We start from the raw sequence: 13,645 nt of genomic DNA, 5'->3' as shown, positions 1-13,645 counted from the left end.
CTGAGCCTGCTGGGCACACGAAGCCGACGCAGGATAGGCTCTCTCACAAGAGCGGCAGTGACAACACCCGCCACGCCCGGATGCTCTCGAGGACTCATCCGTGTCCCGTCCAAAAAAAAGTTCACTACTGGCCCGGTCTGGTGATTTAAGCTAGCTTCAATGGCACGCTGCATTCCTTTTGGATCACCTGAGAAAATTGCTTCGTAGTAAACTTCAGGCGCTGGCTGAGGTTTTCCACCGGCAGTTGCCGCTCTTGTTATCTGTATCCGGGAGAATCGAGCTTTGAAGGACGCTCTCCCAGGCTCCAAAAGCCATGATCGTGCCTTGTCGGCCTGTTTTGGCTTCAGCTCCACTGTGAAGCAAGGGCCCTTCGCAGTATCACTGCGACAAAGCGGGAGCCAGATGTTTGTTGCATCTGGGACAACGAGGCCAACGCGTGGCATTAGAAACTTGATTGAACCTCCACCGCTTCGATACGCTGCCTCACATTCCCATGTCAGGGATTGCGGAATTGCCCTCACACTACCACACAGCATAAATTCAATGCCTAGCCACTCCTACAATGTGTAAAGCTCACGGGAGTAAATTGACGAAGGCGACTAACCCTTCCGACGCATTGCTCGAAGTCGGCTTCCGCTTCAAGGGCGACCCGCAATACAAGCGTTTGTTTTTTGCGGTCCGTAAAATCCTGGCATAGCCCGCTAAATGCACGTTTTTGCAGTCGCCACACGCGTCTACCACAACGGAACACTGCATTTGCGCCTCCTTCGCCGAGCAACGATACCATTCCCGTAGATCTCGGGACCACCGACCGCGCGGCGCCGTGCACGAAGCGAGATGTGAGCTCCTGATGTCAGTGATGATTGCACGCCTTGGCGCCTACGGCATCTTACCCTGCCGGAGCCTTGCCGCGGGGGGTTGCCTCCGGCGGAGCGAATGGACGGGCCGAGCTTGCTGATGCAGATCGGCACGGCGAAGTACGACGGTAAGCGCATGTCCTTGGCTCTTGCGATGCCTTCTCGCACCTGCAGCAGGTCTGATGGAGGTGCATCTGTGGCGATATTTTTGGCATACGAGCGCAAAAATTTGCGGTCGAGGGGCACGATTTTCTTCTTGTTTTCGTCCACATCGAAGGGCCGAATCGGCCCTTGAAGGCCCTCGAGCTCGTCATGCTTCTCTAGCTGACTGTCTCGGTGCACCTTGGCGTTCTTGGCCCAGCATTTTGCGAGCGAGGCCGCGTGTTGGCCGCCTCGCCCCTTTTTGATCAGTGCGCGAAACAAAAGCTTGAAAAGAAAAGCCTGGGGTTTTGTATCTTGAAGCTCAGCTGGGTTAGTTGCCAAGTTCAACATAAAAGTTGAAGTTAGGGGTCGTAAACCGCTCGAAAGTGGGGTCCTTTCGCCGAGGCTGGCGTTGTGAGTGCGGTAGCGTCGTACATTTTGAGACACTCGGGCGTGAGGATCTTTTTTCGCGAAAAGTTGACTTTCATGATTCAACACGGGACCTCCGAAACCCGCACTAGACCCGCGCGCGCGCGCGCGCGCGGCAAATTTTCAGGAGGTGTAGTACACGTCCCTCCGGCCGCTGGCCGGATTTAATTAATAAATATTATCTTCTTATTTCGCACGGGCCGGCCTAGGCGTCGGTTGTTTCGCGCACTGTGTTTGATGCGAAATGGGGCGCTTTTCGTTGCCGCGCGCGCTTTCGGCATCGTCGAGCCTTGCAAGGCCTTCGATCGCTGCCTTTGCGTGTAAGTACAGCCATACTGACCCCGGGCTCTTGCTCGTGGGCTCGTATTCCTACTTCGCGTGAGTGAGGGCCTTAGCTAGCTATCCGCCGCGCCACCGCGCCCGCTGAGCACCTTGCAACGCAGTGCTCCTTGCGTGTAAGTCAGGCAGTTTCATTGCCTGACCCCTCCCTCGAGCGGGGTGTCGGTCGTAGTGGGGCAGACAGCAATAGCCCTGGTTATGATAATAGTCTCATCCCACCGCCGATTGGCCATAATAGGCCATTCAACGGTGGTGGTGTGTACATCACGCTCCGGTGGAGCCACTCGGATGCAGATCACCCTGACCCTCGATCACTTAAGGCGAGGTGTAAACGACCCCTTCTCCAGGAGGCGGCAATGATCTCGCCGTGTGGCCGCAACAAGCGACGCCTCATTTAGCATAGCGCTTGCGACGTGGTACGCAGGTAAAAACACGTGCCGGGGCAGCAAGAAAGCAACAGTGTTGGAGTCGAGACCCTCAGAAAGCAATGCGGCCATGGTGGACCCGGCGAGGTGACTGCCATAATCTTGCATGGGAATACTCGATAGAAAGTTTCTGGTCTTTTTGACCGAAGAGGACAGCAAATCTGCGACATCGTCGGCCATGGCATGGACATAGTTCACACCCTCGTAAAGGAAAGGTAGGTGATTCCAGAGGCCCCGGCGCCATTTGCTGACCGCGACAAGCACATTCTCAGTGGCCACGGCAAGAGATCGTAAAATTGGCAATGTTGCGTCAGAAGTCGTCTTCTGCACAGCCTGGTGCAGAGCGAAGAGGGCTAGATTGCGGCACTTAATTGCTTCCACGACGTTCCGAGTACAGCGACGGTGGCGGAGAAGACATTCAACGTGCTTTGCAACAATATTTTTGTGGCGGGCATCGCCACAGAAGGTGAGAATGAAGAAATCACGATCGCAACATGGGATGTTCAATTCCTCCCAAAGCACCTCGAGACGGAGGCGAAGGTCGTCCATACTTGCCATGTCTCGATAATCGGGGCTAGAGTGTGCCACGGGGAATGTCTTAATGGTGGATTCCTTCCGCACGTGACCGAGCCTTGAATCAAGTTCAGGTACACAAGCCCAATGAACAGGTTGCATCCCTCCTTGACTTGTGTCACAAAACATGCCTACGCCTGAGTCGCCACTACTAAAGAGGCCATCTTCAGACTGGCAAATCTTGGTGGGGTCCGCAATAGGTGCACGCGTGGAGGCTATGATCTCCGCGGAATTCACAGCCACGGCAGCTTGTTGGGCACTAGAAGTACCACGCATGAAGGCAGCGAATTCCTTTGTGGTAACAACCTCAGAGCCTTCATCATCCACTATCTCATAAATGCGGCGCAGGCTTCCATCAGATATCTCAGCTGCGTCGATTCCAAGTTTGTATCGGACCATATTTATAAAGCCTTCTTTTGTGATTGAGCCAACTCCCTCAGAGTCTACCGCCTCAAAACACCGCTGATAATCAAGCGTAGTTGGGTTTATAGTATTTGGCTTTTGGTCCATCATCGCTATTCTTGAAGCCATGCGCTGCGTGATAAACCAGAGAAGCAGGTGGATGTTGTGCACCCCCTCAGGGCTAGGGAACAACAGGTTCGAGAATCTGCCAGAGTTGAGTCCACAGCCTTTCATGAACATGGCGAATTCGGCGATCGTGATTTTTTCAGAATCATTGACACTAACTGCAGCAAAAACACCGCCGAGTTTCTTGTATTCGCATTTATTTAATTGCAGGCGCTGCATGATACGAAACAGGTCCTCCGGTTGCAACTCTTGGTCTTTGGTGACACCAAGCAAGTTGAAAATCTGCGCAAGCCAGGATCGTGTTCCTTGCCCATCCTGGTTTATGAATTGGCCAGCATTTTGGATAATTTTCTCTGCCAGCCTATTTAAAAATGTCATGGCCTGAGTGGTCTCAGGGTCGGTTTCTGGTGCATGTCGAGCCCTACCATCAGGCCGATCCTGGCCCTCAACCATCTGCATGACTGATGTGGCACTATCGGCCAGAATACAGGCCACATGAGCTTTGCAGCCACTTTTTCCTAACGCTCCATGGATATGCTTCGTTGATGGAATCTGGTGATCTATCTCACGAAACAACCCCATGAAATAGCACCTGTGATTCGTCCAGGCTTGCCGCATCGCTTCGCTGAAATCATCGCCTTCCGTGCCGTGCTTCGCTTTCTTCGTAGAGGGAGTTCGAATTCCTGTTGCTTTTCCGACACAAATCTTGTCTGAAATCGCAACAAATGCTTCAGCTCTCTTTCGAAAGCGCACACATACTGAAATCACGAGTGCTGAACGGCGTGATCTTTCCAAGTAAATTTGTTTTTTGCTTCTTCCTACCGGCCCGGCATCTCTTCCTGTGATATCATCAGATGATTTTCCTCCCGAAAAATTGCCGGTTGAGCGATCAGTAAGGGCACTTTGAGATGTTATTTTGTCGGATACAAGAAGACCCTCGAGTGTCGAGCGCAAGAAGTCTGACCTATGTCGGCCTGGATTCAGCACCCGCCGTCCCATTGCCTTGGTTAATCTAGAAGATAGAGCTCCAGCTCCGATTTCACTGTCTAGGTCACTGATCAGGCAGACCACGTGGGACGATCTTTGTCGCATTGCGAAGCCGCCCGAATCAGCCACCATCATCCCAATCCTTTCACGCGGTGATCGAAGACCCTGTTTTGACTTTTCGGCATACACCTTTGACCGCCGGGATACACGCGCTAAACCTGGTAGTGCTGCGAGTAAGCCTACCCTATGAGCGTTAGCGACATCTGCCCATCCCGATTGGTTTGGCGCATTTGCCTTCACTTCTGGACACATCGGTTGGCCAAGATATACCACTTACTAGCATATTAAGGAATGATAAAAGATATAGAATGATATAGTTGGATTAGGAGCTGAGTGTGCCTTCAACATGGGCTCCACCCAGCTCGGGGACTAGCCTAGTCTAGGACCCCCAGGAGAAGAATAGGGCCGGCTGGACAGGAGGGGATTTTCCTGGGGTGCGCTCCAGGCGCACAGTAATAGAAGTGGATGTCAGCGACAGACGATGACTCGTACTCGAGTACGAGATATATCTTCTGTCGCTTCGTCGCGTTCATGGCCAGTAAGAAATATATAGATCCAAAGCTTACCCTAGTTCCTTACCAAATTGAGGCTTTGCGTTGTGCTTGGCACGATGTGTTTCTGGTTTTTGGGTGACGATGATCCACGCCGCTTCGACGCTTCGGGGACTTCAACTTGCACTTCACTGTACTGTGTTCAAACGCGGCCGTTTGTGGTGCTCCATCGCGCGCTCGTTCTTCCGCGGCCATGCAGGGCCTGCTGGCGGGCGCGACGCCCGCGGGGAGGTACAAGCCAACTGCACTGCCAACTTCAAGCTAAGCCACTCAAGTTACCTTAGTCCATTATCCCGCCACAGTTCCCCGCGGGCGCCCCCCCGCGCCATTCCCGTCCCAGGGGCCCCTGGGACACGTCCGGCCAGGCGCCGGGGCCGAAGACGTCAGCCCTGAATCAAACGGACATTCAGGGGGGAGTCCGAGTCGACCGCGACCCTAGCCTACTGTCGCCGGACGGTGCGCCTGCTGGAGCTTGACTAACGCCATCGCGACTTAAAGGAGGCCAGTAAACTATCCTAAATTCCCAGGGACCTCCCGTCGGCCGCTCGAGGAGCATTCGATTCAACTGGTGAAGGGAAAAACTTAACAGTGCTCTCCTGGATACCGACCCTGCCGTAGCGCAGTCTCGCTGCTCTCGTTGGCTTCCGTCTGGATCGCAGACAGTTTTCAACGCAGGGACAAAACCTTAACATGTCGCTGCGTCGAATAACCGCTACAGGTGCTCCTTTCGGTGAAGACCGAACGCATGAATCTTGTTTCCACACCTTTCCGATGCTACCGCGGGACCAAGTAATGCACATGGAAAATATGGACTTAGGCCGACAGCTACGCGCGGCCGCGAGCCGTGAGTACAACCCTGGCTAGCGCCGTCCTCAGCGCAACTCACAGGCGGTGACCTCGAAGTCCTGCAAAGCCTGTTAAGTCTCTCCAAGGTAAATCCAAACTCTCGATCTGAGGCAGAACACGCGTCGGCGCTTCATTTTGCAGCAGAGAACCATGAGCTCGAAGCAGTTCGCATGCTCCTTGATGATGGCCGCTGCAATGTGGATGGGCGAGACTACTACATTCGCACTCCCTGTCATGCAGCGGCAATGGTTGGTGATTTCGAAATTATAAAGCTTCTGGCAAACCACTCCCGTGCCTTGGCAGATCTCACTTTGAAGGACCACCATGGTAAGACATGCTGGGACCTCGCCTACGAGCATGGTGCGTTATGCGTATATCTGTGCAGCATCAGTGTCATGTTATAGGTTTCTACGAGTGTGGGGATGAAACAAAAGAGCTAGCTTTCGATGGGCCAGGGATGCGCCTGCAGCTCTGGGCGAACTCAGAGGAGAAACGCCTTTTGGGCATAATTCAGAGGCACTCAATCCTCCTAGGGGAATCACCGGTTGCCCGGCGTGAATGATGGATCCGCCAATGTCAGTCGCCCTACCAAGTTTGTAGGTGCCCGGGGAGTATGACTGCGAGTACATTCAGCCCCCCATATATGGGACAGATCTCGATGTGGAGTTACAAACCAGTGGCAAGAATCTTTCTCCTGACATAATGGGTTCTATGGGAGAAGGGTCGCCTAGTGATATTATCAATTTTGAATCCCTCCAGCCCGACAAAACGACTGAACAACAAACACGACAGCTCGCACGCGAGCTTTGCTGTCGAGTTGCTTCCCGGGCATTGCAGATAGAGTTGTTCATTTCATTTTCTTTAGATTCCACTTGTGACCAATTTTGGTCTCGAACAGGTTGCGGCTGTCGCTGTTGTTCACGCTATCTGCAAGGGTGCTGCAGAGAATGCAAGGGAATTGAGTTCCGGTCCCCTGGCAGCTAGACTCCATCATTCGCACTCGAAGCTGGGTCGTGTCCGTTGTGTCGGTGTGCCCCGCGCCATTGCCAAACGAGGCAAGGTAGCCTTCAGTAGCCAGCCGGAAATTCGACACGTTCCAGTTTGGGCCCCGCCTCGGGCCCCGGCGCCTGAGTAAAGCCCCTAGCCGCCGGCGTACGTAGTGTTGTCGGGGACTTTGCGGGTTCCCCGGGCCCCGCAGCGGGCTCTCTTGGGTTGTGTTCTGCTGGCGGCCCGCAGGGCTCACTGGGATATATGCACCGTGACTGGAAGCTCTCAGTTCCAGTTCCTGGCTCCGGGGCGCCCCGGTGACAAACAATGTTGCCGCGTCCGGCCTATCTGGAGAAGCCTCGGGGTGCGCGAGGGGCATCGTGAAGTTCAAGGGCCTGTCGCTCTTGTACCGCATCGTCGACATTTCGGACCACCGCGATTTGGCTGCCGCAGATCTGCGTATTGGTCGCGGGCGAATAAAACTGCCGCGAGGACTTCGTGTTGGCGGCCGAGTGTCGTTCTGTTATAGTTGCTAATTGCACAATGGACGCATCTCTACGACCCCTGCAACTGCATCTGGCCCGGGTGAGGGAAGCGAATATACCCCGGAGTTGATTCGCACGGAAATATGCCTCTCCCACTCGTTAACCTTTCCATCGACGAGTCGGCAAATATGTATCTTATCGTTTTTGGTTCAACGAACCACCAGCACGCGTTGAGCGACTATTGCGCAGTTCTTCAACAAAGATGACCTGTTCAACAACAGCAAGGTCGGCAGAGCCAGCACATATGTCGTGGATATCCTAGGAGTTAGCCACTTGAATCACATGGGGCCAGACCCGGTTGCAACTTTGTTCCGCGCAGTGCCATTAGGGCGCTGGTGTTGGCATTGGCACTGTAGGTCAAACAGGAGCCTCTTGAAGCCAGTTTCGCGGTCGCCCATGGGGAGAAGATCAATATAGAGATCTATCCAGACTGCAGGCTCCAAGCAGAGGCACTTAGCAAGGGCATCCAATAAGATAATTTGTGCCTTCTGAAGGTGGCCTGCTGTGTCATTATCCACGTTTTGAACGTACTTAACACAAGTTTCGTTGGGATCAGAGGCTGGACCTGACTGGCTTAAAACTGGTCTGAGCGCCTTGAGATCACCCAATACCTCACGGACCGTAGTTAGCTCACCTTGAAGCTGGAAGGCTGCAACGCTGTAGTTATCACGAAGAATGGCCGAAGTGCTGTTTAGCCATTTATCCTGGGTGAGACGCTGCTCTAGTCTCCAAAGCATGGCTCTATGGGCGGCCTCGTGCCAGGCGCTTTGTTCGACGTCATTCTTCATGATGGTATGAGCCTCATAGTCGCACAATTGCGCTTTGCATGGGAACACTTCGAAGCAACCAGGCGCTCGTTTATTTGAATGCAACTCTTTGTTCGCATTGTAATGGCCGAGATGATCCGTCCTCACTTTCTGTAACGCAAGTGTTTTCCCTCTGATTACCTGAACCGTTCCAGAATGTTGACTATAATTTACGGGCTTGCCGCACTTGTCAACCGCTCGCCGCGAGTCTCGCATAGTTCGAAGCACCGACTCAAAATGGGCGCACAAATGGTCATTCAAAGTTTTATGCTTCACATGAGCCTCGCGATTTCGTAATCTCTCCACGACGCGAACGAATTCTTGGAAGGCTGTCGTCGCATGCCCTAGGCCCGGCGAGTCACTGCGGATCCGACACAATAGCGAATCGACCGCCGGATTCTCCAGCGCTTCGAGTCTTTCTAGCGCTGCTTGGCACTGCAATTGTCGTAAAATTTGCAGCCGCAGCCCGACATTCTCCACCAGCGCTCCAAGTTCACACTGCACAGCTTCCGCCGCAGTCGTTTCCGAAAGTAACTCGTTGTATATGAAATCCCGTTGCCGTACCTGAAGATCACGCATCTCATGAAGATCACGCATCATTGAAATCAATGAAAGTTTGTGCAAGTTGAGTTGGAAAAAAAGATTGGCCGGATTGAATGACCGGCGCCGCCTCGCTCCGGACCGCCGGGATCGCGTCTGAGCGCGCGGGATCGATCGGGATCGCGCAGATCGCTCGGGATTGCTCGAGATCGCTGCGGGATCGCTGCGGGATCGCCCGGGATCGCGCCGGATCGCCGCCGGGATCCCGGTGGCGCCGCTCGTGCGCCGGCCCTGATTGAAGATGATTGACCGCGCCGGACGGACGCCGTTGGACGGGCAGCCAATCGCGGTCGGGCAATCGGACAATGAGCCAACCGCGATCGGACAGGGACGAGGCCATCATGATTGGACGAACCTAGCGGCCATTGGACGCGACCCCCGGCCATGCTGTCCTCATGGGTGAATTTGGCATTATCGTAATGGCCCTTCACCTTTCTGCTGGCGCCCTCTGCGACCGCTGTCCGGAATGGTCTACCTCCGCCCCCACCTCGTGGCCTTCATGGTTTTGCTCTTTCGCACTTCGCCTCGTGAATCGTTAGCGATTGCGCCATGAACTTCAAACCCTGACTAACTCAATAAACATCATCCAATAATTAGCGGCTATATGTAACGCATATATTCCGTCAAACCTACAGCCACTTGTTCGAGTCGCATTCTCCAATGCGCTTTAGACTCATCTAGCTACGACAAACAACTGCGGTTCTCAATGCGAAAGTAAGTTCTCGTGAAAGATTCAGGAATCTTGCAAGTGTGGTCGTGGCGCGCAGTTACAGGGATCATTCATACGAGGATTTCAAAGCCGTCTGCCTCAGGTATAGACTCGTTGCTAAGAAAGGCGAAGGTACCTTTAGTGAGGTAGGCCCCTAGGTAACTCCGCCCCACTAAACTTTAAGAATACCTCAGGTCCTAAAAGCTCAAAACGTAAAGGACGGGAAGTATCATGCCATCAAATGTATGAAAAATCATTTTGACTCAATTGATCAGGTAGATTATTAACTTTTTGAAAATACCCTCAAGAACCTAGATTTGTCTAAGTAGGTGAACAATTTGCGAGAAATTCAAGCGCTGCGAAGATTGTCGCCGCATGCCCACATCATAACACTTGAAGAAGTTCTCTATGACCAGCCAACTGGGCGTTTGGCACTTGTATTTGAACTTATGGACGCGAACTTGTATGAACTTATTAGGGGGCGGAGACATTACTTGAATGCACAGTTGATCCAATCGTATATGCACCAACTTCTGTTGGCATTGGACCACATGCACCGAAAAGGAATTTTTCACCGGGATATCAAGCCCGAGAATATCTTAATTGAGAACAAGAGCGATATGAACAAAGGTCTGAAGTTGGCCGATTTCGGTTCGTGTCGTGGCATATATTCAAAGCAGCCTTACACTGAATATATTTCCACGCGATGGTACCGTGCCCCTGAATGTTTACTCACTGACGGTTACTATGGTCCTGAAATGGACCTCTGGGGTGCCGGCTGCGTATTTTTTGAAATCACATCATTATATCCGCTTTTCCCTGGTACAAATGAGTTAGATCAGATAAATCGCATTCACAAAGTCCTTGGCACTCCGGACGTTCATTTGTTGAACAAATTCAAACAAAACGGTGCCGCCCATGTGAATTTCGACTTCCCTCCCCAGGCGGGAATCGGCATCGCGCAGCTAATCAAGCACGCCGCTATCGACTGCGTGGAGTTGATGATAAAAATGCTCGTGCATGATGCCTCGGAACGAATTTCGGCTCGTGAGGCCTTGCGGCACACTTACTTCAATGCGGCACGAGACTACGATGCTCGTCGACAACATGCCCTTCAACCCTCGACGGACCTTACCCACCATAGTACCGCGAATGCAACCCCAGAAAAAGAGAGCATGCCACTGCCTACCAAAGGGTTACCTACCATTGGTGGCAATGCAGCGTATCCATCGGTGAATTCAGCGGTGAATCCCAAAAAGGGAGCAAAGATCATGCCCCAAGGATCCCTAACTAGGGCCATGGGCCAAACAAAATACTCGACCAAGGACGCACACGTGGATGATATTGAGGCAAGTCCAAGTAGCTTGCCGCCCATCATGGGGGTCATGGGAAACAGCAAAATGCAGCAAACATACAAGTATCAGACTTTGGACAAAAAAAATGGAACGAAAAGAAAAAAGAGGTTGAAGCCATTTGACAATAAACACTCTTACAACACACCCAACTTTTCCCAAGGTGCGAGCATAAGCAAGAGCCATGTCGGTGGTAGTATACTGGCTCAACAAGGGACCTCTCAAAATAAGTCATCGAATCACTTCAACTTCGCATCTCAAGCCAAGTCTGGCCATTTGCATGGCTCATGTGCAAATACTGGCCGCCAGTCCCACATTCAGGTCCGGTATAAAAAGAAGGGACAATGACTGTTTGTTTGAGGTTGCGAGCTATAGCGCAAATCGCCATCGATCGAGACTGGGGCGTGCACGGGCCAGGAAAGCGAGACTCACCTGCTCCATGCATGCACAGATAAAACCGGCAGTCCTCTGAAGACGGGTCGGAAAATCTTGATCCGCCTGGATTACCACGGAGCCAGTATTTAACTCACGCAGCGTTCGAGTACCGGCGGGCGCGCCAGTAAGCGATGACCAGCGTGCGCCCAAGCCCGAATCTGGCGCCCCATCGGGGTGTGCCAGCAAGCCACGTGCGGTCCGCGCTTATTATCCTAGGGTCCTACTCCCCTTGTGCGGCGCAGCAAAGTGGGTGCAGCTGCGCTGCAGAGTCCGGCTTACTCACCCGGGTCGCAAGTTGAAGCGCGCACGTGGCGACCCACACTTCGACCCACGACAATAGGGGGGTCACTGAGCCCGGGCGCTCTCCGGGCTCCGCTCCGCCTCCGCTGGCGCCTGGTTTTGGGAGGTGTCGCTGGAGCGACTTCCGGCATTTTCGGGGGCGCGAAAATTAAGGGAGCTGCGTGGCGTCGCCCCACGGCGAATGCGCCGGTTTAGGGCTCCCCCAAAACTCGCCCCGGCCGGAATGGGTCACAGTGCCCTGCACTTGACGGACCAGGGAGAGCGTTTTGCGAGAGCTGGGCTGCCCCGTGTCGCTGCCCGTCGGCCCGGCTGTGCGCCTGCGGGTATGGCAATCGGCGGCGCGATCATCGCGATCGATTGAACGTTGACGACGTTGACGACGCTCATGGCAAAGCAGAACTTCTCGGTCGCGTCGCAGACAACGACGATCGCGCGCACTCTTGCTGATCTAGCGAACCCGCTCGTGGCGCTCGCGCGGACCCTTCTCAAACGCGACTGGCGCTATTTCAGACGCCACGGCGCCGGGGCGCGGGCCCTGGTCCAGGCGACCGCGCTGAACCGCGCGACGCTGGGCGGCTTCGTCGACGAGGTCTGCAAACGCGACTGGCGCTATTTCAGACGCCACGGCGCCGGGGCAGCGGACCCTGGTCCAGGCGACCGCGCTGAACCGCGCGACGCTGGGCGGCTTCGTCGACGAGGTCTGCAGTTACGTCGCAGAGAACGACGATCGCGCGCACTCTTGCTGATCTAGCGAACCCGCTCGTGAACTCGGCCATGAACACGACAAATGTCGCTATATTGCTCGCCGAGACGAAGGACTTGGCGCTCGCGCGGACCCTTCTCAAACGCGACTGGCGCTATTTCAGACGCCACGGCGCCGGGGCAGCGGACCCTGGTCCAGGCGACCGCGCTGAACCGCGCGACGCTGGGCGGCTTCGTCGACGAGGTCTGCAGTTCCAGGCGTGCTCGCCGGGCCACGAGCTCGTCCGACGCTCCGTGACCGACGTCTCCGGCGCCGCCTGCCTCTCCCAGGTCGGCGGCGCGATCATCGCGATCGATTGATCGTTGACGACGTTGACGACGCTCATGGCAAAGCAGAACCTCTCGGTCGCGTCGCAGACAACGACGATCGCGCGCACTCTTGCTGATCTAGCGAACCCGCTCGTGAACTCGGCGATGAACACGACAAATGTCGCTATATTGCTCGCCGAGACGAAGGACCTGGCGCTCGCGCGGACCCTTCTCAAACGCGACTGGCGCTATTTCAGACGCCACGGCGCCGGGGCAGCGAGACCCTGTCCAGGCGACCGCGCTGAACCGCGCGACGCTGGGCGGCTTCGTCGACGAGGTCTGCAGTTACGTCGCAGAGAACGACGATCGCGCGCACTCTTGCTGATCTAGCGAACCCGCTCGTGAACTCGGCCATGAACACGACAAATGTCGCTATATTGCTCGCCGAGACGAAGGACCTGGCGCTCGCGCGGACCCTTCTCAAACGCGACTGGCGCTATTTCAGACGCCACGGCGCCGGGGCAGCGGACCCTGGTCCAGGCGACCGCGCTGAACCGCGCGACGCTGGGCGGCTTCGTCGACGAGGTCTGCAGTTACGTCGCAGAGAACGACGATCGCGCGCACTCTTGCTGATCTAGCGAACCCGCTCGTGAACTCGGCCATGAACACGACAAATGTCGCTATATTGCTCGCCGAGACGAAGGACCTGGCGCTCGCGCGGACCCTTCTCAAACGCGACTGGCGCTATTTCAGACGCCACGGCGCCGGGGCAGCGGACCCTGGTCCAGGCGACCGCGCTGAACCGCGCGACGCTGGGCGGCTTCGTCGACGAGGTCTGCAGTTACGTCGCAGAGAACGACGATCGCGCGCACTCTTGCTGATCTAGCGAACCCGCTCGTGAACTCGGCCATGAACACGACAAATGTCTCTATATTGCTCGCCGAGACAAAGGACCTGGCGCTCGCGCGGACCCTTCTCAACGCGACTGGCGCTATTTGAGACGCCACGGCGCCCGGGCAGCGGACCCTGGTCCAGGCGACCGCGCTGAACCGCGCGACGCTGGGCGGCTTCGTCGACGAGGTCTGCAGTTCCAGGCGTGCTCACCGGGCCACGAGCTCGTCCGACGCTCCGTGACCGACGTCTCCGGGGCCGCCTGCCTCTCCC

General features: G+C 55.1%; 1 protein-coding gene across 1 annotated transcript; it reads left to right on the top strand.

Annotated features, from left to right (window-relative positions):
* Positions 1 to 9,285: 9,285 nt before the first annotated feature.
* Positions 9,286 to 10,759, top strand: AURANDRAFT_38504 (hypothetical protein; the record flags this gene model as incomplete). The annotated part of the gene is made up of 3 exons (XM_009041606.1): positions 9,286 to 9,529; positions 9,578 to 9,658; positions 9,713 to 10,759. Coding segments are annotated over 2 exons (1,077 nt in total), but the record flags the coding sequence as incomplete, so codon positions are not given.
* Between the last annotated feature and the right edge of the window lie 2,886 nt (positions 10,760 to 13,645).

This window comes from Aureococcus anophagefferens (assembly GCF_000186865.1).
Source record: "Aureococcus anophagefferens unplaced genomic scaffold AURANscaffold_22, whole genome shotgun sequence".
In the NCBI taxonomy this organism is placed as follows: domain Eukaryota; class Pelagophyceae; order Pelagomonadales; family Pelagomonadaceae; genus Aureococcus; species Aureococcus anophagefferens.
This window is presented reverse-complemented; position numbering and strand designations above follow the sequence as displayed.